The sequence below is a fragment of the Bos javanicus genome, chromosome 23 (genome assembly GCF_032452875.1).
Source record: "Bos javanicus breed banteng chromosome 23, ARS-OSU_banteng_1.0, whole genome shotgun sequence".
Classification (NCBI taxonomy): Eukaryota; Metazoa; Chordata; class Mammalia; order Artiodactyla; family Bovidae; genus Bos; species Bos javanicus.
This window is the reverse complement of record NC_083890.1, coordinates 45,767,672-45,788,988: the sequence shown is the minus strand read 5'-3', so window position 1 is coordinate 45,788,988 and position 21,317 is coordinate 45,767,672. Positions and strand designations below refer to the sequence as shown.

The 21,317-nt window shown below is 43.5% G+C and overlaps 2 protein-coding genes across 6 annotated transcripts in view; one reads left to right on the top strand and one right to left on the bottom strand.

Moving 5' to 3' along the window:
• The first annotated feature begins 25 nt into the window (after positions 1-25).
• LOC133236718 (transmembrane protein 14C) lies at positions 26-6,769 on the top strand. Its single transcript, XM_061398893.1, has 6 exons — positions 26-107; positions 1,121-1,176; positions 1,486-1,562; positions 2,399-2,500; positions 5,231-5,318; positions 6,239-6,769. Exons 2-6 carry the CDS (start codon positions 1,154-1,156, stop codon positions 6,291-6,293), a joined length of 345 nt encoding a protein of 114 aa, XP_061254877.1. The 5' UTR covers positions 26-107; positions 1,121-1,153; the 3' UTR covers positions 6,294-6,769.
• A 7,131-nt stretch (positions 6,770-13,900) lies between these two features.
• The window catches only part of MAK (male germ cell associated kinase), a 49,806-nt gene continuing 42,389 nt past the window's right edge, over positions 13,901-21,317 (bottom strand). For 2 of the 5 annotated variants that reach the window (XM_061398877.1, XM_061398876.1), the window contains exons 13-14: positions 18,175-18,294; positions 13,901-14,358 (exon numbers count right to left, since the gene is read on the bottom strand). In XM_061398877.1, the coding sequence (XP_061254861.1) occupies positions 14,204-14,358; positions 18,175-18,294 (275 nt within the window). In that variant the 3' untranslated portion in view covers positions 13,901-14,203. Of the gene's footprint in view, positions 14,359-16,676; positions 16,840-18,174; positions 18,295-19,085; positions 19,161-21,317 lie in introns of all 5 variants that reach the window. The other 3 variants (XM_061398879.1, XR_009732993.1, XM_061398878.1) reach the window with 3 other exon arrangements.

Sequence of the window (21,317 nt, the reverse complement as noted above, 5' to 3'; positions counted from 1 at the left end):
CCCGGGACGCAGAAAACGCGCCGCAACACTTCCGGCGGGATCGCGACTCCCCGCCCGGAGGCGAGTACGCCCTGGTCGACCTGTGCGGGCAGACATTCGGGAAGGAGGTTCGTGTGCTTTGGAATTATTAATTATTTTACTCAGGTTTTGACTTTTAGAAATTACATGAGAGGCTTTGCTGCCCTCTGCTCTTCCCCAGGATCCAGGTGGCGGCTTTAGGCTGCGCGATGGTTGCTTTTCTCTGCTCTCCTTCTAGTGGGTAGTGAATCCTGCGGGAACCCTGAGCTCTTGGCAGGTGCTTACTGATTTAATTAGCTAATTAGTTTCCTGGAGATTTTATCCGTCCATCTCTTTAAAAATCTGGGTGCAGTGCTCGACGCAATGCTACGTCGAGTTAATGACGGTGGTAAGATTCCAAGTCACCTAACCCTTATAGACAATAGTTTAAACAGAAGAGCTGTGTGTTGCTTTCAAGCTTAGCCCCAGTGGATACAAGATGCATTTAAGAAATTAGTTACATCCTAGTTTGCCAGAGGTGTAGCACTCTACGTAATTACGGCTTGGGTTTTTGTATTTTTTATCCTTCCTCTCGCCCCCCATCTAACAGTAACTATGAGAGATGTAAAATCAACTGTCTGAAAGTGTTATAAATGTTGACTTGAAATAATCTAATTCTTTGGGCGGGGGTGAAAAGCAGTAACCCCTCCTCCCAGAAAGGGTAATTAAAATACTTGAATTAAGGGCACAGAAGTGTTTATTTTACAATTTAATTATAACTTGGTTAGATAATGAAAAGATTAGCTTATTAACTGTACAGAGGTGGTCAGTAAAGTTTCCCGTAGGCCTATGTTATTAGAACTTAGATTATTACCAGAATGGTTGCTGTCTGTTCAGCAGTTACTGAGTGCAAAGCACTTTTTAGGTATTATCCCATTTGATGCCGGTCCTAGCCATGGGAAGTTTGCACAGGGTAGGTAAACAGTGAATGAAACTGAGGCTTAGAGAAGCTGAGCCGTTACCTCTTAGCTCCCCAGGGCTGGAACTGGAACTTGACCCACCTCTTCCTGTCTGCTAGGGAGCTGTGCTGTTGACCATCTTTGATCCAGCCCCTCCTTTGCAGGTACAGGCCTGGTTTGGAGAAGGTGAAAGAACAATGCCGAAGGACTCCGGCCCGCTGTAAGTGCCCGGTGGGTGGGGGTGGAATAGCCAGGAGCTTCTCAGACGCAGAGTTTCTTTCCTCATCTGCAAAGGGCACTGAGCCAAGACTGCAGGGCAGCTTGGGTTATGGAAGGATGGACTGTACACCCCCCACAGGAACTTGTGCTTAGGTCCCAGCTCTGCTGCTGACCTAGGCAGGTCATCTAACCTCTCCGGGATTTATAAGCACTTGTACAGTGATAGGGTTGATGACCTTTTTGATCCCATCCTACGGTTACGTGTTTTTTAGAACACGTTTGGCACCAATGTCTTACTGTTCTGTTTCAGAGTGCCTTTACACTGGCTTGGCTTTGGCTATGCAGCACTGGTTGCTTCCGGCGGGATTATTGGCTATGCAAAAGCAGGTATGGTTTGCAGTTATTTAACTTCGTGAAATCTTGTTCCTGTTGAAGAACAAGTCCCCAGTGCTCCCAGACTACAGTCTTGTTGGAGTCAGGTTTGGTTTAAGCCTCCTCTTTGGAGAGCCTGCTTATCATCAGCCCCATAGCTGCTCCTTTACTCGCCTCGAGGTTATCTGGCTGAGCTAAACCAGGCTTCTTGTCCAGTCACTTGTTTTTGCCTCTTTATCTAAAGATGCAGTTAGGGATGGTAATAGATGGTCATTATCATCACCTGCCATACATCAGCCTTGACCCCGGAGGGCCATCCCTGCTCTTTAAGTGGGAGAAAGCCTCTTGTCTTCACGTGAACAATTTTGAAGTCTCTGCGTGAAGCCAGGCACAGGTGTGTCTGTGAATCTGGCTGTTTTCCAGGAGCCTTCCGTGCCTGCTCCCCACCACCAGCACACACACCGGAACCCGTTCCCCAAATCCTTTTTTAACTCATTGACCCTGTTCCCCTTCCTTTGGGGCTGAGCCCGAGGTTGTGCCCGTGGGCAGTTCCAGTCTTTTCAAGGCTAATCAAGCCTGGCCAGGAGCCTCCTCTTCTCCTTTGGAGCTGCCCTGCCTGTCAGAGGAGAGGGGGGTGGTGTGGTTATGGCCCTGACTTCTCCAGTAGAAAAAGCAATCTCCCCCAAACATTTTTCTGCATGAGGACACCTTGGTCTTGAACGGCACTGGGAGACGTTCCCTTTGCTGCTTCCTCGGGGCTGGGGGTGGGGGGAGGTGGTGTGCCTTGGGGATTCTGTTGCAGAGATGAGTGTCTGCCAGGACAACGCAGGTGTGTGTGTGCGTCCCTCCAGGCAGTGTTCCATCCCTGGCTGCCGGGCTCCTCTTCGGTGGTCTCGCCGGCCTGGGGTCCTATCAGCTGTCTCAGGATCCGAAGAACGTTTGGCTTTTCTTAGGTACGTCGTTTCACCGTCTCCCTGATGCGTCCCTGGGTTGGTGGGACGCGGCGGGTTCTTCAGACTGAGATGCTTCTCCCGCTTCTGCCAAGTCCTGGGGAAGGTTTGAAAGGAGGGGGTTTGAGCCCGTTGCTGCTGATCTTTTACATAGAGGATAAAGTTTTCCTCCCTCCCGAATGGAGGTTGACCCCGTGAGGTCAGCCTTAAACATGTAGAGAGCAAGCACGTGTCTCTTAACCATTGTGATTGCCCTCTGAGAACTGTCTGCTGGAGCATTGCTGAAGGACTGTGTGTCTGGTGAGGTCCGCATCGGTATTGCGTTTTTCCCGTGTGAAAGTCGTTTATTCGTCCTTTAGATATAAGCGAAGTGTATGAGACAGAGGCCCGGCCTTCAGGGAGCCTGGGGACTGCAGGTGGCCGCGGGCTTCTGCCATGTCCTGTGAGCAGCCCAGATGTGAGAGAGTGAGGGTGAAGGTTCTGTCTTATCTGAGTGGCTTGGCTGTGTTTCTCCTGAGCGCCACCCACAGGGCTTGTGCCAGACACCCTGTGGGGGCTTGTGGGCCCCCTGCTGCCTCCACCCCCTGCCCCAAACCGCTCGAGGAAACCACAGTTCTGGTCCTCACGGCTGTGCCGGGAGCGAGGGAGCCCCAGTCCTTCGTCCCCGTCAGCAGAGGGGGACGAGGAGGCGCCCAGCTCTGCCCCCAAGCGCCTCAGATCCCCAAGTCTCATTTCCGATGCCATCCCTCCACGCCAGCGAACGCCCAGTCTCCAGGCGCGTCCCTCCTCCCGGTCTGCGGGTCTCTGCTCACCCCCTTCTCTGAGCTCTACCCTGTCCGTGATGCCAGCCCTGAACACACCCACGTGCTCAGCTCTCACCCATTTAAAAGCAACAACAGAAAAGGGACCTTTCGTGACCCCACTTCTTTCTTCAGTTACTGCCCTTCTTCCTCTTCAGAAACTTCTCTTAAAAAAAATCCATCACCCTGCCATCTTCACTTCCTCAGCTCACATTCTTAACCCACTTCGGCCTCCACTTCTGTTCGTCTCAAAGAATAACTCCCCCGAGGCTGCCAGGACGCTGTGTTTTTCCAAATCCAGTGTACGTTTTTCAGTCCTTCAGTCCTTTATTTTGACCTTTCAGCTGTTCTCAGCACAGTATGCCAATCTGTTTTCCATTCTCTTGTTTTTTTTCCTTTGTATTTTCTCATTCTCTTTCGTCTGTCTTTTCTGTCTGTTTTGTCCACCCATCTTTTTTGACCATTAAATACTAAGGTTCTTAAAACCTGGCTCTTTTTATCTTCTTCAAACTCTCTGACTTGGCAAGATCATTGAAGCCCAGGCCTCCGATCACCACCAGTTCACAGACCACCCAGATTTCTCTCTCCGCCAAGCCTTGCTCGTGTGTATCCGCTTTCCTGTGTGGAAGTTTCCAGGCGTGTCCAGGCGTCAGCTCCGACCTGGCTTCACGTCTTCTCTGGTGCTCCATCCACTTGGGTCTCCCTTCCTCTCTTCCCATCCCTCTTGTCCATTTCATCAGCAGGTCCTGTCAGCCCCGCCCCCAGCCCACATCCCAAGTCATCCCCTTCTCAGCCTCCACGGCCATCACCCGCGTCTTGTCAGCTCTGCCATTGCCTGTGTTCCCGAGGGAGTTTGCTCACGGGTGCCCTGCAGCCTACAGCCGGTTCCCTGTGCTGCGGCTGCAGCTGTATTTTCAGACGGCAGCTCTGCTTGCGTATCCCTCTGCTCGTGTCTGTTAATGGCTTCGCACCACCCGGCTGAAGACCCCAGTCCCTGCCTGGGCCCGCGGGGCTCTGCAGGGGTGGCCCTCTCCCTGGCTCTGGTGGGTTTCTGTGCCTCAGCACATCCCCCACCGCCGGGCCCCCTGCCTGGACCTGCATTCCTGCCCTTAGCTCATCCGCCACCTCTCTTCACATTATGGCTCAGTCTCCCCTCTCTCAGCAAGCCCTTCTCCCTGAATGGGCTGGACCCCTGATATGACATTATCTGTATTGCATTCATTGCACCTGTGACACAGATTACGGGCTTCCCTGGTGGCTCAGTGGCAAAGAATCCACCTGCCAGTGCAGGAGATACAGGCTCATTCCCTGGGTTGGGAAGATCCCCTGGAGGCAACCCACTCCAGTGTTCTTGCCTGGGAAGTCCCACGGACAGGGGAGCCTGGTGGGCTACAGTCCACGGAGTCACAGAAGAGTTAGACACGACTTCATGACTCAAACGACAGTACAGATTGTACTTTTAAATTTTTGTGTGATTCTTTCAAGTCAGCCGCATCAAGCTTGAAGCACTGTTCAAGGGCAGAGATCTCTGTGATAATGGTTGTGTCCCCAGCACCTGCTGCGGGCCAGGTGGTGGGAATTAATAAAACATGGAGTGGGAAGTGCCTGAGCGCATACAGGGCAAACAGCATCGGCAACGAGTAGGGGACAAAAACCCCCACAGCAGTGTAGGAGAAAACGAGAATTATGGCTGAAGAGTGGTAGGAGGTGAGGCTGAGGCAGGCTGGGCTCAGACACTGAGAGCCTTTGATTCCAGTGTTGGTGTTAATACTTGGTCCCATTAAATGTGGACAGTGTGGAGGTCCCCAGCTCGGGGGAGGAGGATTATGAGATGGGGTCTGAGCCTTTGAAAGATGGGTGGGAAGTTGGCCACTTTTCCGTCCTGTCACCTATAAGATGTAGTGATCTGTGACTCTCTTTATCTTTCCACCAGTCACATCTGGAACCTTGGCTGGCATCATGGGGATGAGATTCTACAACTCTAGAAAATTCATGCCAGCAGGCCTGATTGCAGGTGCCAGGTACTCTGCTCTATTGCTAGCTTTAGTTCAGTGTCCCCAACGCTGTAGACATTCAGAAGGGTCCTTGTTTCAGTGTACCTGATGCTGAGCATCACCTGAAATGATTGGATTTATCCACAAATAGCAAAGACTGCAAAAACAGTTGATTTCATGTCATCATGAGATGAGGATACTCATTCACTTCTGAAATGGTTTTGCTCTCACATCTGAGCTCTGGTCCCGCTTGGCTCCTCCCTGCAGAGGAGGTGGCTTCGCTGCGAAGCTGTGACTGCACCCACTGCTGTGATTTGCAGCTTGGGGTCCGTACATATCTCAGCTGTATTGGTGTCCTTTATTATTGAAAATTTTGCTAAAAAGAAATTCTGATCGAATCCTGTTTTGTAATTAACTTTGATTGTAAAATCCAAACCAGGTTGATCTTAAAATGTAGTCTTTAATAAAGATAACCTGAAGATAGAATTTTTAAAATCTGCTTTGGAAGAAGCTTCCTCACCGACTTGGATCGTAGTCAGGGTGCTGTCAGGAGTAAAGTCTTACACTCGGTGTAGACCAAGGTCAAGAGCCATGTCAGCTGGCAGGCTGGAGGTCTGCGTTACCGGCCTCTGTGGCGGGGGAGGCCGTGGGCTCTGCAGCCTTGTTTCTCGTCTTTGAAGTACTGGCAGCTCGATTAGGAACTTTGGCTCCCGTGTATGATTTCAAAGCCTGAGCGCAGAACTGCCCTTGGCGTGTTCTTCCTTTGGCGGCTCCAGGAGTCCTACTCCAGCAGAGTTGGAGTCCATCTCTGCTGGCTCTACCTTGGCACCACCTCGGCACGTACTGAGGGGAGGGAACCTGCTGAGTCCTAGTCCCTTAAAAATAGTCGAGTGCCTGTGCTATTCTTGACGTAATTTTTTTTTTTTTTATGTGTTTGCTTTGCACAGTTTGCTGATGGTCGTCAAACTTGGAATCAGTGCCTTGAGTAAACCCCATCAGTAATAGTCATGGCCCAGCTTGGACTCCTGAAGAATTTTTAAAACTTCTACTCTTTTTCATGTACTAAGATAAACAAGTACAGCATTTTCATGTATTCTTGACATTTTTCTTAAAAACAGACCAAAAAACAGCACTGAACTTTGCAGAGATAAAAAATCGGTCATTATCATTACAGCCCTAAAGAGATGGGTAAGGTGTAACACAAAAGAGTTTCTTCCTGTGGTACTCTCATACAGTTTAATTCTTGTATTGTGGTGTTACCTGTTCTTTCTGTATCTCTAGGTAACATCTCCAGGGATAGAATGTTAGGCTGTCACCACTGGGGCCCTCCAAGCCCCTTGCGCTGCTCAAGGAACAGTATGAAAAGGATCTCTTAATGAGATTTACGATATCTATTCTTTTGCTTATCTTAGAGCACAGACCTACTTTGAAATTATGTTAAATAAAATCAATTAAAATAAAGTTTACTGTAAATGATATTTCTGCAGTGTCTTCTTCATTGCCAGAGCTCTCTAGAACAGCTCTCTAGAATGAGATATGAATAACAAAGAAGATAAAAGAGCATGAAGATGTTTTTATTGATATTTTATTTAGGAATTAGCCATTTTGAATAATTTAAAAACCAAGGAAGGGAAGTTATTTGATTATACATTGCATTTAGGCTTGGATTTCTAAGATTAGTGGGACTGCATAATCAAAAAAGAAAAAATGAAATTGTGGTTAACCAGTTAATTTATAAATGTGAAACCTGAGAGAACTGTTTATAACTGGAATGTATTACTTTGGTCTCTACATTGGACATGTTACTAATTACACATTTTCACTTTCTTTCAACATTGAGTTAACTCATTCTGGTACCCCTTCCTTTGCTTTTCCCCTTTAAAAAAAAAAGGGAGGGGATACATTTGCTACTTACGTCAACTCTCACTGGTATTGATTGGATTTCTTCTATATTATTCAGGCACTTATGAATCAGTTTTATGGATTGGCTTGTTCCTTGAAAGAAACTTTACTTTTCTCATCTTTGTGTATGACGTGGTTTGACACGTCTGCCACAGCCAATTTTTTTTTGATTTATTTTATTGAGGTATAGTTCATTTACAATGTGTTAGTTTCTGTCGTATACCAGAGTGATTCTGTTATATATGCACATATATATATACACACATACATTCTTTTTCATATTTTTTCCATTATGGTTTATACCGAATATTGAATATGGTTCCCTGTGCTGTACAATAAGATCTTGTTTATCCATCCTGTATATAATAGCTTGCATCTACTAAGCCCAGACTCCCACACCATCCCTCCCACCTGCCCTCCGCTTCGGAAACCACAAGTCTGTTCCGTGTCTCTGAGTCTCAGTTTCATAGGTAAGTTGGTCTGCATCATGTTTTAGATCCCCCTTAGAAGTGACGTCATACTCGCCTCACTTCATTTAGTATAGAAGCCTCTGGGTCCATCCGCGCTGCATTATTTCCTCCTTTTTATGCTGAGTAATACTCCATTGTGTGTATGTACCCTGGCTTTATCCATTTGTCTGTTTTTGGACATTTAGGTTGCTTCTCTGTCTTGGCTGTGGTAAATAGTGCTTCTGTGAACACTGGGTCACGTGCGTCTTTGAATTACAGTTTTCTCTGGATACCTTTCCAGGAATAGGATCCCTGGATCGTATGGGAGCTCTATTTTTAAAGGAACCTCCACGCTGTCCTCTGTGGTGGCTGCACCGATTTACATTCCCACCGACACTGCAGGATGTTCCCTTTTCTGCACACCCTCCCAGCGTTTGTTCTTTATAGACTTTTTGAGATAGTGGCCACTCTGAGTGGTGTGAAGTGACACCTTGTAGTTTCAATGTGCATTTCTATAATAATTAGCAACGATGAACATCTTTCTGTGTGCCTGTTGGCCATCTGTATGTCTTTGGGAAAATGTCTATTTAGATCTCCAGTTTTAATTTTTTTTAATATATTGAAATGTATGAGCTGTCTGTATATAAAATATTTACTCTCCCATCTAGGACATTGTGTGTCCCTTCATATAATTCAAATTTTTTTTTTTTTTAGTCTTAAAACATTTTAGAGTTTTATTCGCATAGTTCTTTGCATTTCTATTAAGAGTATTGTAGGATATTTTATAGTTTTGTTACTATTAGTACATCTTTAGCATGATACATTGGTTAACAACTAAAGAAGCAATACTGCTACATTATCACTAATTCATACTTTATTCAGTTTTTCTTATTTTTAAACTAATACCCATTTTCTGTTCCATGATCTTATCTAGGGTAGCATATTACATTTAGTTGCCACGTAGGGTCCTCATGGCTGTGACCATCCCTTCGACTTTCCTTGCTTTTGGTGACCGGGTTTTGAGGAGTACTGATCAGGTTGTTGTATAGAATGCGTTTCCGTTGAGATTTGTCTCGTGTCTTTCTCGTGGTTAGACTGGGATCTGGGTTTTTTTAGGAGGAAGATCACAGAGGTGAAGTGTCGATTTCATCACATCAGATGGAGGTTACATATATGAACATGTATACACTATTGTCGATGCCGACATTGGTCATCTGGCTGAGGTAGTGTTCCTCAGGCTTCTCCATGGTGAAGTTACTCCTTTTTTCCCCACTTTCCCATGTGGTACTCTGAAAGGAACTCACTCTGCGTGCTCCATGCTTAAGAAATGGAGAGTTGTGCTCTGCCTCCGGAGGTCAGAGTGTCTACATAAAAATTACATGGAATTTGGGTGCGTGGAAGATGTCTCCTTGTCTCTGTCTGTAGGTCCATCCAGCCATCCACTCGTTCAGTGTGGGCTTAGGTATGATGATTTTCTGGTTTGGGTTGTAATCCAGTACTTCTCCATCGGTTTTCTTGTTCAGATCGTTGCGGTTGTGAACATGGGGTGCTCTTTTAGTTGTCCCATGGCCCATTGATACAGCCAGTCAGTGTAGGCTTTTTTTTTTTTTTTTTGCTTTCTTGCTTTTGTTTTTATAGGACTTCACTATTTCCTGGCACTGTAAGAGGCTCCAGGCACATCTTGTATGTTTCACACCCCAGCGCCAGAATCCACCATTTCTCCAAGGAGCCCTGGTTTCTTTTATTGGACAGTGTATTGGAAGCCAAGACCTGGTGCTGGATGACGCTTGTTGCTCCTGGGACATTATGTTATCCTTTTACCTTAATTCCTTTGTACTTTTGAAAGTTGTTATTCCTCTTTCTAGTCTCTTAAACATTCAGGTTCACCATGTCTTCAGTGGTTTTGTTTCTCTCGTAAGTGGAACAAAAAATAGTTTTTTCTTTGCAGTCTGTTTTGACTGACTTTTACAAGTTTTAATACAGAGGTCTGTCATTTTCCATTTCTAAGGGTATTTATTTCAGATTTGATTTTCCCTTTTGACTTTGAAGTGTTTAGAAAAATATTTTTGAATTTTCAAGGGATAATGTTTAAGTAATACTCTATTCTACTATTACTCTACTGTATAAAGAAGTAGTTTACATATTTCTATATTTGACATTTTCTTTGTAGCCTAATGTAAACTTTCTGTGCCTGTTAAATGTTAGCGTTTTGCCTTATTGGTCAAAAATCTACATAGTATGTATGTTGGATACACTTTGTTTGCTGTGTTACTCATGTCTTATTTTTAAGGCCTCTGATCTGTTTTATAAGAAAAACCTCCAACTCTGTTTTTTCTGGTATTTATGATTAATCTTTGCTTCACATATTTATGTTGTTTTCACATTTAATTTAAAATATTTTCAAACCTAGTGAAAAGCTCTCTCTATATATATGAACGTAGGTGTAGAAATACTCAACAAAATATTAGCAAATCACATCCAAGAATATATACAGAGAATTACATAACATGATCAAGTGGGATTTATTCTAGGTATACAAAACTGTCTCAGGCATTTGAAAATCAATTACTGTAGTCTATCGTATCAAGAGACTAAAGAACAAAAATCTTACGATCAGTGATCATTCTCAGTAGATGCAGAAGCATTTGACAGAATCTAACACTCTTCATAATAAAAACTCTCGAAAATATAGGAACATCTTCAACTTAATCAAGAAAATCTATTAAAAAACAAAAAACCCTACGGTTAACATCTTGTTTAATAAGGCAAAACTGAATGTTTTCCTGCTAAGATCAGGATGAGGGCAAGGATGTTCACACTTACCACTTTTATTCAGCATTGTACTGGAAGTCCTGGCTAGTTCAATGAGACATGGAAAGGAAATTCATAGTATGCTATAGATTGAGAAGGAAGAATAAAACTATTTTTGTTTGCAGGTGACATGATTGTCTATGTAGAAAATTTCACAGAAATTTTCCTGGGGGGGTGGGAAAGGTCCTGGATTTAATTATTTAATGTTATAAGTGATTAAAACAGGTATTAGGGTACAATTTTAGTATAAAAAAGTCATTTGCTTCCTTGTAAACGAACAAGTAAATGGGTATAAATCCAACAAATACATATAAGATCTATGAGGAAAATGACAATCTAATGAAAGAAGTCGAAGAAGATGTACCTAGAGTGACAGTTACTGTACATGAATAGGAAGGCTGACTGAGAAGGCAATGGCACCCCACTCCAGTACTCTTGCCTGGAAAATCCCATGGACGGAGGAGCCTGGTGGACTGCCGTCTATGGGGTCACACAGAGTCGGACACGACTGAAGCGACTTAGCAGCAGCAGGAAGGCTGAAGAGTGTCAAGATGTCAGTTCTTCCCAACTTGACCCATATTGCTTGCTCACTGCAATCCTAATTTTAAAAACCCAGTTATGTTGTTGATAGTGGTAAACTAATACTAGAAGTTTATATGGAGCAGTGCACCTCAGTGGCTCAGTCGTGTCCGACTCTTTGTGACCCCGTGAATCGCAGTACACCAGGCCTCCCTGTCCATCACCAATTCCCGGAGTTTACCCAAACTCATGTCCACTGAGTCGGTGATGCCATCCAGCCATCTTATCCTCTGTCGTCCCCTTCTCCTGCCCCTAATCCCTCCTAGCGTCAGGGTCTTTTCCAATGAGTCAACTCCTCGCATGAGGTGGCCAGAGTACTGGAGTTTTCAGCTTTAGCATCATTCCTTCCAAAGAACACCCAGGACTGATCTCCTTCAGAATGGACTGGTTGGATCTCCTTGCAGTCTAAGGGACTCTCAAGAGTCTTCTTCAACACCACAGTTCAAAAGCATCAATTCTTCGGTGCTCAGCTTTCTTCACAGTCTGACTTTCACATCCATACATGACCACTGGAAAAACCATAGCCTTGACTAGACAGACCTTTGTTGGCAAAGTAATGTCTTCGCTTTTCAATATGCTATCTAGGTTGGTCATGACTTTTCTTCCAAGGAGTAAGCGTCTTTTAATTTCATGGCTGCAATCACCATCAGCAGTGATTTTGGAGCCCCCCAAAATAAAGTCTGAAACTGTTTCCACTGTTTTCCCATCTATTTCCCATGAAGTGATGGGACCAGATGCCATGATCTTCGTTTTCTGAATGTTGAGCTTTAAGCCAACTTTTTCACTCTCTTCTTTCACTTTCATCAAGAGGCTTTTTAGTTCCTCTTCATTTTCTGCCGTAAGGGTGGTGTCATCTGCATACCTGAGGTTATTGATATTTCTCCCGGCAATCTTGATTCCAGCTTGTGCTTCTGGGAGTTGCAAATTAAAAATGAGATACTACTACACACTTATTAGAACACCAAAATCCAAAACACTGACACCACCAAGAGATGGTGAGGATGTGGAGCAACAGAAATTCTCATTCACTGCTGGTGGGGATGCAAAAGGGTAGAGCCACTTTGGAAGATAGTTTTATTCTTACAAAATCAAACATGCTCCTACCATATGATCCAGCAGTGAATCAAGTGAAGTGAAAACACATCCATACAAAAACATGCACGTGAATGTTCACAGCAGCTTTATTCATAATTGCCCAAACTTTGGAAACAACCAAATGTCCTTCAGCTGGTGAATGGATTAACGATGATACAGTGCACATACAGACAATGGAATACTAGTCAGTAATAAACAGAAATGAGATACCAAGCCAAGAAAAGACAGCGAGGGACTGTAAATGGATATTACGGAGCAAGAGAAGCCAATCTGAAAAGGCTATATGGTATGTAATTCCAACTGCATGACATTGTGGAAAAAGAAAAACTGTGGAGATAATAAAAAGATTAGTGGTTGCCAGAGGTTTGCAGGGAGGAAGGGATTTCTGCGGAAGTGAAACTGTTTTGTATGATACTCTACAACTTCGGTTGTCACATGTCATTATACATGCTGTCCAGACCCACAGAATGTACAGCGCAGAACCCTGAACCCTAATGTACACTGTGGGCTTTAATAGCAGTGAATCAATATTGGTGCATCAGGTGTAGCCAATTTGCCACACTTAGGCAAGATAGTCACAGTAGGGAGGATGAGGAGGGGGAGATGAGGGAGTGTATGGAAACTCTCCTTTCTGAGTAGACGCTTCATAAACCTGAAACTGGTTTTGAAAAAAAGTTGACATTAACAACAAAAACAGGCCTCAGTACGAGTATAAAGTTTAAAAATGTAAAGAAAACAGACTAGTTAACCATATCAATTTTAATATCTATTCACAGTTTAAAAGTTTCCCAGCAACACAAAAGAGTATTTTAGCTTTGAGACATTAAAACTACAAATATATATATGGCCATTATCACTAATATTAATATAAATTACTCTTTAGATTTTAACATTTTCCAACAAGGTGAGTCTTTTGTACAAAAATACCATATTCTTATTATCTTATAATGTGCCTTTATATAACATCCACAAAATGATACCAATTGCATTTGTTATAAAGTCGTAAAATGCATAAGATATCAGCAGTTTGATAACATTATTCTTTAAAAAGAATATCCAGTCCATAAAATGACAGGCTTAACTAGACCAGTTCTAAGTTCAAAATGTCAATTTTAAATACCAATTTAAAAATAAAACTAAGAAAATATGTCGTAAGTGAGATCACTGCTATAGCAACCAAGTGCATTTGCTCTTCAGAGCAAGTGTGACATTCAGAGCTGAGTCAGTGATCTGTCTGCAGCAGCAGCAGCAAGAATTTGCTTTGGAGAACAAGCTGGCATACTGTGGTGGGAACACGGAAAGAATGCATTTTGAAAGTAATGAACACACTTGATGTGAAGATGACAGAACCTTGACTTGGTTAAGTTGGAAGTCATCAAGCAGTGGGTTTGATGATCACCATTAATGCAGAGCGGTTGTATCGGTCAAAATCAAACAGGAGACTTTCTCTGCTATAATCAGGTGACGTAATTTTGAAATCTTTGTTGAAGTATTTCTAAGAAAGACACCCTGCTGTAGGTTGGAATTATCATTGCTCCCAAAATTATCTCATTCCAAAAGAGGAAAATGATGAATTACCATCTTTTATAAATTACCACTGCCAAATGGTAGAGGAGAACCTTGGTCGCAAAGAACCGTAATTGACAGCCCACAGGCATCTATGTAATTGCTGTACAAAACCAAAACAAACCTTTGAGGCCAAACAAAGTATTAGTCGGGGCAAATATAAAACACTCTAAACACTTAATTTCTGGAGGCATTTTTCTTTAAAAAAAAAAAAAAAAGCTTCTTAGAGTAGTATCTATTAATTTGTAGATCAAATACTTGATACTTTGGCAAATAAAGTTTATTCAATACTTTTAAAGTCCTACCCGTATCAGCATTGTGGGCAATGATGCTAAGAAAATGCATTTCATTTCTAGGAAAAAAATAGGAGATGATTTTTGCTCTTCAGAGTACCCACTATTATATATTTCTTCCAGAACACAGTAGAAATAGACAGCTGTAGACATGTCCCAGGGTCAGGGGGACTTGGTGGACTCCGTGGCGTGACGCCGTGGGGTTCACGCTAGATTCCTACCGGTGGCCTCCATACTTGGCCACCCAGTCTGTCCTCCCGTGCACGGAGGACACTGGCTGTGCACGGTTCACAATATTTAGATTCTTGGCTGTAGGATTATAAGTAGGTCCTGAAAACTGCCCCCGACCAGTTTTGGTGTTCCAGGGATATTCTGAAAGAAAGCACAATCAGAAATTAGAATTTTATTCAGATGACCATGCAAAATAAAGCAGTTCATTTTATGGGGGGAAGTCTGAATTTAAAAGATTAATTCAGTGTTTTCTAAAGTTTTTATATATATGCATATACAAATATAAACCAAAAATTCTAAGGTAGAATTGTGCTGATGCCAGTTCGCATTTTCAGCAGCTTCCGAGCCATAATTTCTGGTTTGCAGTTCTGACACTGCTGCTCTTCCAAGTTTTGCTCACTGAAGCGCCCATCATATTTAGATAGGCAATACCGTCTTGGGTGACCAAGAGCAGCTCCTTGGTTTCAGTTCAATGGACAATACCCACAGAGTTGTTGATCAGTCGCTAAGTCATGTCTGACTCTGCGACCCCATGAACGGCATCCCCAGGGAGCAGGTCCCCTGTCCTTCACTATCTCCCTGAGTTTGCTCAGATGTCCACTGTGTCGTTGACGCCATCCAACCATCTCATCCTCTGTGCCCCCTTCTCTTGCCCGCAGTCTTTCCCACGTGTTAGTATTTATATCACACTGTGGTTACATCTAAATGACACTTGAACACAGGGTCTCTACAGAAAATGCATTCAGAATTGTCCTGTAAAGTCTGACTTCATGGGGCCCCATAGTAGGTTCCTCTTTAAACTTGAAAATGTGGTTTTAAGTCAAGAAACCTAAATGTTTTATTGGGCAACTCATGGATGACAACATGACCCCAAACCTTTCATCACGAGGCTCGTTTTATTCATACTTGGATTTGGCTGATGAGAACTTTGTGAAACATTTTACTGTGTTAGACATTTGTTACCTGAACAGTTTATGAGCTCTGATTGCTTGAACATCTCAAATGACAAAATCATTTTATAGAGAACTTTTTAACATCCTCAGTCCCTGCTTTGCCCCTTCCTTGCTTCAAACTGGCAGCCAGGTGTCAAGCTGTTCTCACTTGATGGTCCATCTTTCTGTTTGGGATTTAAATACCTTTTGACACTGTGTGGTCGGTGTCTTTCTTGGATTATCCTCTATAGGAGTCAATTTTGAAATAACTAACCATTCTGTACACTTAATAATAGCTCTGCTCTATTTATCTGCGTGGTTTTCCCGTTTCTTTCTTACATTTTTACCATAGAATCGGGAGTGTAGGAGGAACTCATGGGGGCAGGTGGGTCCTGACATGCTGCTAACCTTGGCTGACAGAGAACATAGCCTTAAGTGAGGCGCCATCCTGGTGACGGTCACCTGGGAGGTTGGTGGTTTGGTCGGGACAGGGAGGCCAGGAGCTCTTTCTTGGTTTTAACAGGTCATTTCATCCCACACTTACTTGGTTTAAAGTTCTCAGAGGCAATACAAAGCTCCCTAACAAAGACAGGGACAGCGTCTAGAAGGGCCAGTTAAGTGTGTCTGTTTTCTAGAAACTGCCCTTTAGTTATAACCCACTGGGATACAGACCACCATCAGTATGATAAATTAGCGCCCTCACATCTGAAGACTCCAACCGAGCAGAATGGTACCACGGGAGGGCGGAGGAGAGGGCACTCAGGAGGAGGCCCCCGGTAGCTCAGAGAAGGGAAAGGGAACCCATTCCTAAGTTACCAGTGGGTGAGAAGTGAGGGCCCCGGGGAGTAACACCCAGAGCGGCTTTTTCTCCACATCGTGACTTAGTGACTAAGTCAAGTCCTAAATGCATTTGAAGGAGACTGTGTTCAGGCCAGTATTCGTGAAACCTTCCCCCAAAAGGGAATCATTTTGCCACTGAGGCAGGAGTCTTTGCTGAGAAGTAACTCTTTTAGGACTCCAGCCCCCTGGGGGTGAAGAACCTGGTAGCCCACCCTGCACCACCCCCAGAGCGGAGCTGAGAGCCCGTGGATGCTGGCTGTGTGTTTGTTTTAAAACCTGCATGTATCCTCAGAGGCGTTTAACCCCTTGCCCGAAACCAAGGAGTTCCTTCTTGGCCAAAGGAAAAGGTGTTTGCCTCTAGTTAAGAACGTGATCTGTAACTTTTAGCAAGACAGAAACCTCTGTGCAGTGGAGCTCACGATGGCACCTTCTGCCGCAGAGGCGCTGGGAGAATTCAGTGAGTTACCGTGCCTCAGGACAGGCGATGTCTGAAGCGGGTCCCTGCTCCAAGTCCCTGTGGCTGTCAGCTCAGGGGACAGGGAGGTACAAGGGGGCTCGGGATGAGAGACGACCTGGCGAGGGAGGCGGTGGCTAATCTGACATTTCTTCTCCAAACTCGAGGATGAGGACTAGAGCAGAGAGGGAGGCCGAGAGACGGGGAAATAGTCGAGTAAATACGGTAATGACCTGGTTTTATTCTCTTGTGGGAAACTGTCACACCAGTGGGAGGGCTGGAAGACACATCTCTTCCAGAACAGTGTTTTCCTAAGGATTTGCATTGACCACTTGAGAATGGTTAATATTTACTTCTTTTTTTTACCTTTCCTCCTATCACGATCTGTAGGAAAATCTGATAAGCAGAGTAAATGGAAGAGATGAAAAGTTATGAGAGAGCATTTTACTTAGGAAAAAAAAATGAAACCAGGAATATGCATGCTAATCTGACAGAATAATTAATATATAAAGGCCTCCAATCTCTTATAAAAAATATGTTCAAAAATACTCACTTTTACTTTCTCAGGTACTCAGAATAATTTTGAGACATTATAATTTTCTGTCTTCATATTAAAAAGTGCTAGCAAGCTGTGGCTAATGACTCGTGATAAGGCTGGCTTAAAATATTTGAGGCTTTATAAAAAGTATTGCTGTATAAAATTACTTGTATATTTTGTTTCAGCAGAGAAATCCTGAAGCAATTCTTTTCACAGATAAGGTAACTTAGTACTGCATAAGCACTTCTACTGTGGTTAAGATGTAAAATATGAAAGTCCAGTGGTTTTTACAATTTTAACTCCAAGAGTGTGACTGGTGACTCTAACCAGGAGTTCTAATATAAGATCCTGGCTGGGAGAAGACTTTTGAAGTCAACTCATAAAAATTAAACTGTACCTTGGTACCTTATCAAACTTGAAGTTATCTGCCTCAGTGTTAATTTTAGGTGCTTTAATCAGGCAGAATATCTATTTTAGATTGAAATAATTTAGACAACATTCATGGTCAAATCTTGTCAACGCAAGTTCAGAATCCTCACCTCTGTTTCAAGAGCATCCCCCTGAATGTGGCTGTCGTACACCATACAACTGCAGAGCAGTGACCTAACTAGTCCTTTCGTTGGCGGGTGGGGAAGGAGACTTCACCACCTACTATATTGCAAGGCAAGTGCCGGTGAGAGTTCTGTGGTTTAGTTCTAAAGCCTAAGACAGACCTGCAGAAGAGCCGCCCGTGAACTAACACGCAGCAGAGCCTCAGCATCTCTCAGGGTTTTGCTCAGTGCTGGGTACCAGGCAGGGAGCTCTGAGAGATTGATCCTCTCACATCTCATCATGCAGCGCAGCACTCTCTCTGGACTTAAGACGAACAGGGTCAGTCCCAGCTCCACCGTTTACGAGCTGAGTGACCCTCAGTGAGCCTCTTACAACACCAGCTTCCTCATCTGAAAAAGGTCGACCTGATGAGGTCATTGGGACAATTCAGTGGCAACATCCTTGTGTAAGTGACTCCTATCATTAGACTCATCAAACCACATCTTTGGAAGGAAAATGGGACATTTTGCCAAAAGCAATTAGAACTGTAGTTAATAGATGAGACTGATTGAAAAGTTTTCACTCAGGAAAAGTGACTCCAGTCTTTGGACGCTCTGTTCTCATCAGAATTCTCAAAAACTGTTATCTGAAGTTGTTCTTACCTGAAGCTGTTGCACCAATCGGTGCTAAGTGTATCCTCTGGCCAGCTGACCCCACTTCTTTTTTGAAAAAGGAAGGAATATATCCTGACTGATTGTAAGGAGCATAACTTCCAAGATTTCCTAGTGATGTATCATAAAGTTTCAGAGTCAAAAGGTTAATACTTTTAAAGCACCGGAGAGTAACTTTGATTACAACCACTACTAATGCTAAATTCTACTTGGAGGGCATCCTCTATATTTCATGCGAGGTACTACGAGCGTACAGGCACTCACTCCCATTCAGTCCGCATAACAACCCCCTTAGAGGCATGTTACCCACGCTGGACCTGGCTAAGTTCTCAAAGTAAGTGACCAAGATCAAACGTGAACCCAGAAGGTCACCCTGAGCGCCCCTGGGTTTGTATGGCTCCAGTTCGTGACCTGAGAGTGGGTTTCCTTCCAGGAAGCCCCTGTTCCTCTGGCACTTCATCACCTTGTAGAATCACCCTGACGAGTGCACCTGTCCTCACAGGGGTTGTTGTACGGACTGAGCGAGGTGGATCCGGAGCACTTAGCACAGGATCTGCTGTCCATCACGTGTCAGCTGTCATCACCCTCCATCGCTATCAGTGAAAATACTCTTTCAGTTATTTTCAGCAGATTTGCTTGATTTCTATAAATTGTCATAATTTAAGAAGACAAGCATAGAGCTTTTTTGAGAGCAAGTTATGCTTAGAATCCCAACGACTGAAGGAGGCCACTCGCGGTGTGGACGCTCCCATCTCTCCTAGTCCTGGCCTGACCCCTGGAAGCAGGGGCCCTTGGCCATCACAGGGTCCTCTTACGACAAGGTTTGGGGTAGATGTTGAGAGGCACATTGGACAGGAGATTCAGAGGACACACCGTACTCATCTACCATGCCCAGAAATTACCTTGTGGGTCCTCTAATTTTTCAGGGAAACTTTCATTGCATGATAGCTTTTCAATGGGTTTGATTATGCTTTCTTCTAAAGAGAAGGCAGATAGAAAGAAAGAATGAACAAGAAGGAGACTGTTAACAGGAAAAGCAGAGGAAAAAATGAATTTCATGATTAGTGAAAAGATCCAGAGAGAAACCGTGAAAGGAGAATATGTTTTCTGTGCAGTCACCGCTTTCATTTGCTGTTGATCATCTATTCCCCTGAGGCTCAAAGCTGTGGGGCTGTCATTTGACTGTATTCAACCAGTCGGTCCAGCAAATACTATTTTTAAGTAACTGAGAAAAAAAGAAGGAAATTGCAGAGCTGCAGTGTCGGACATCTCAGCACTGTTAGATGGATAAGTTGAGTCTCCACAGCAGGGAGAAAGCCTGTGAGCTGTCAGAGTATGTGATGGCACTCAGAACTCCTCAGCTGCTACGACAGTGGCCCTCTCCCTCTTGATCCAATACCACCTACATTTCCTTTCTAAAAAAGAGCTCACTTTCAGCTGCTATCTAAAATGTTTCACCATAAGTCTCAGCAATGCCAAAGGATATACCTTCTGGCCTAGTGTGATTATAGATATTTAAAAATAAACTATTACATCTCTCTCTTAAATACAACCAATGGAACCTAAACCATAGTGATTTTACCCTCACCAGTACTGACTTATGGAGAAGGCAGTGGCACCCCACTCCAGTGCTCTTGCCTGGTAAACCCCATGGACGGAGGATCCTGGTGGGCTGCAGTCCATGGGGTAGCTGAGGGTCGGACACGACTGAGCGACTTCACTTTCAGTTTTCACTTTCATGCACTGGAGAAGGAAATGGCAACCCACTCCAGTGTTCTTGCCTGGAGAATCCCAGGGACGGGGGAGCCTGGTGGGCTGCCGTCCATGGGGTCACACAGAGTCGGACACGACTGAAGCGACTTAGCAGCAGCAGCAGCAGCAGCAGCAGCAGCAATTCTGACTTAAGAAATACGTGACCACAGTCCTTTGTGACAGAGAATTTCACATGAATCTCTTTTCTCTCTAAAATTTTATTTTTATTCATATGTCAACTCATTTTATCCAAACATAGATTTAAAAGTCTTTAACCAGTCAAAAATATGTATAGATTAAATCCTTTAAAAAAGGGTCTCGTAACCAACCATAAGTATATTAAAAAATTTTTTTCTGTATTAGTTAGAATGATTCATTGTATATAATTAATCAAAAAGGTGAATATTATAAAACTTTATTATTAAAAATGAAAGGCTGGATGTTTTTTTTGAAATTCATCTCTTAATGAGAAAGATAGAACCTTATACAAGTGGTTCATGTATCCATAAATAAATACAGCATGCTTAGTCGTGTCTGACTCTTTGAGACCCCATGAACTATAGCCTGCCAGGCTCCTCTGGCCATGGGACTTCCCAGGCAAGAATACTGGAGTGGGTTGTCATGCTCTCCTCCAGGGGATCTTCCCGACCCAGAGATTGAACTCCCATCTCCTGCATTGCAGATGGATTCTTTACTGCTGAGCCACCAGGGAAGCCCAAATAAATATTATTTATTGCTAAAATCAGACAGAATTCAGCTTTAATTTTTTTTAAGATGGTAAGTAACAAGAAATCTCATAAATGCATAGTAGGAAATGAAAGGTGTTTAGTTACAGCTTTATGATTGTAGTCTTTGAACTCTGTTCAGAGCTACCAAATATCACACAGTGATCTCATAAAAAATGATCTAAAATTGTTTTTAAATTTTATGTTGGAGTACAGTGGAACTAATACAGTATTGTATTAGTTCTAAGAATGATTTTTAATTATCATTCAGCTGTAACTCAGGTTCTTCTTCAGTTATTTTACAAGAACTGGAAACAACTTGACTTTAAAATTTTTTTAACTTTTATGCTGGAGTACAGTGGAACTAATACAGTACTGTATTAGTTTTAAGAATGATTTTTAATTATCATTCAGCTGTAACTCAGGTTCACCTTCTTTTTTTTTTTTTTACAAGAAATGGAAACAGACTTAAAAAGAATCTGTCCCCCAGTCATCAGAGGGACTCACTGTCTCAACACTGACACCAAGACATCAAATTGCCCTTTGACTGCACCCCAGATATTTTCACACCTGAGTGGTGGGTGTGAGTGCTGACAAGTCTTTTCTTTTGTAAAACAGGAGAAAAGAGACCCCTGCTCAGGCAGATCTTTTAGGAAA

Coding starts and splice junctions, on each gene's coding strand:
- LOC133236718 (XM_061398893.1), top strand. CDS start 1,154: ATGCCGAAGGACTCCGGCCCGCT. Junction 1,563..2,398: donor TATTGGCTATGCAAAAGCAG/GTATGGTTTGCA, acceptor GCGTCCCTCCAG/GCAGTGTTCCATCCCTGGCT. Junction 5,319..6,238: donor GGCCTGATTGCAGGTGCCAG/GTACTCTGCTCT, acceptor TGCTTTGCACAG/TTTGCTGATGGTCGTCAAAC.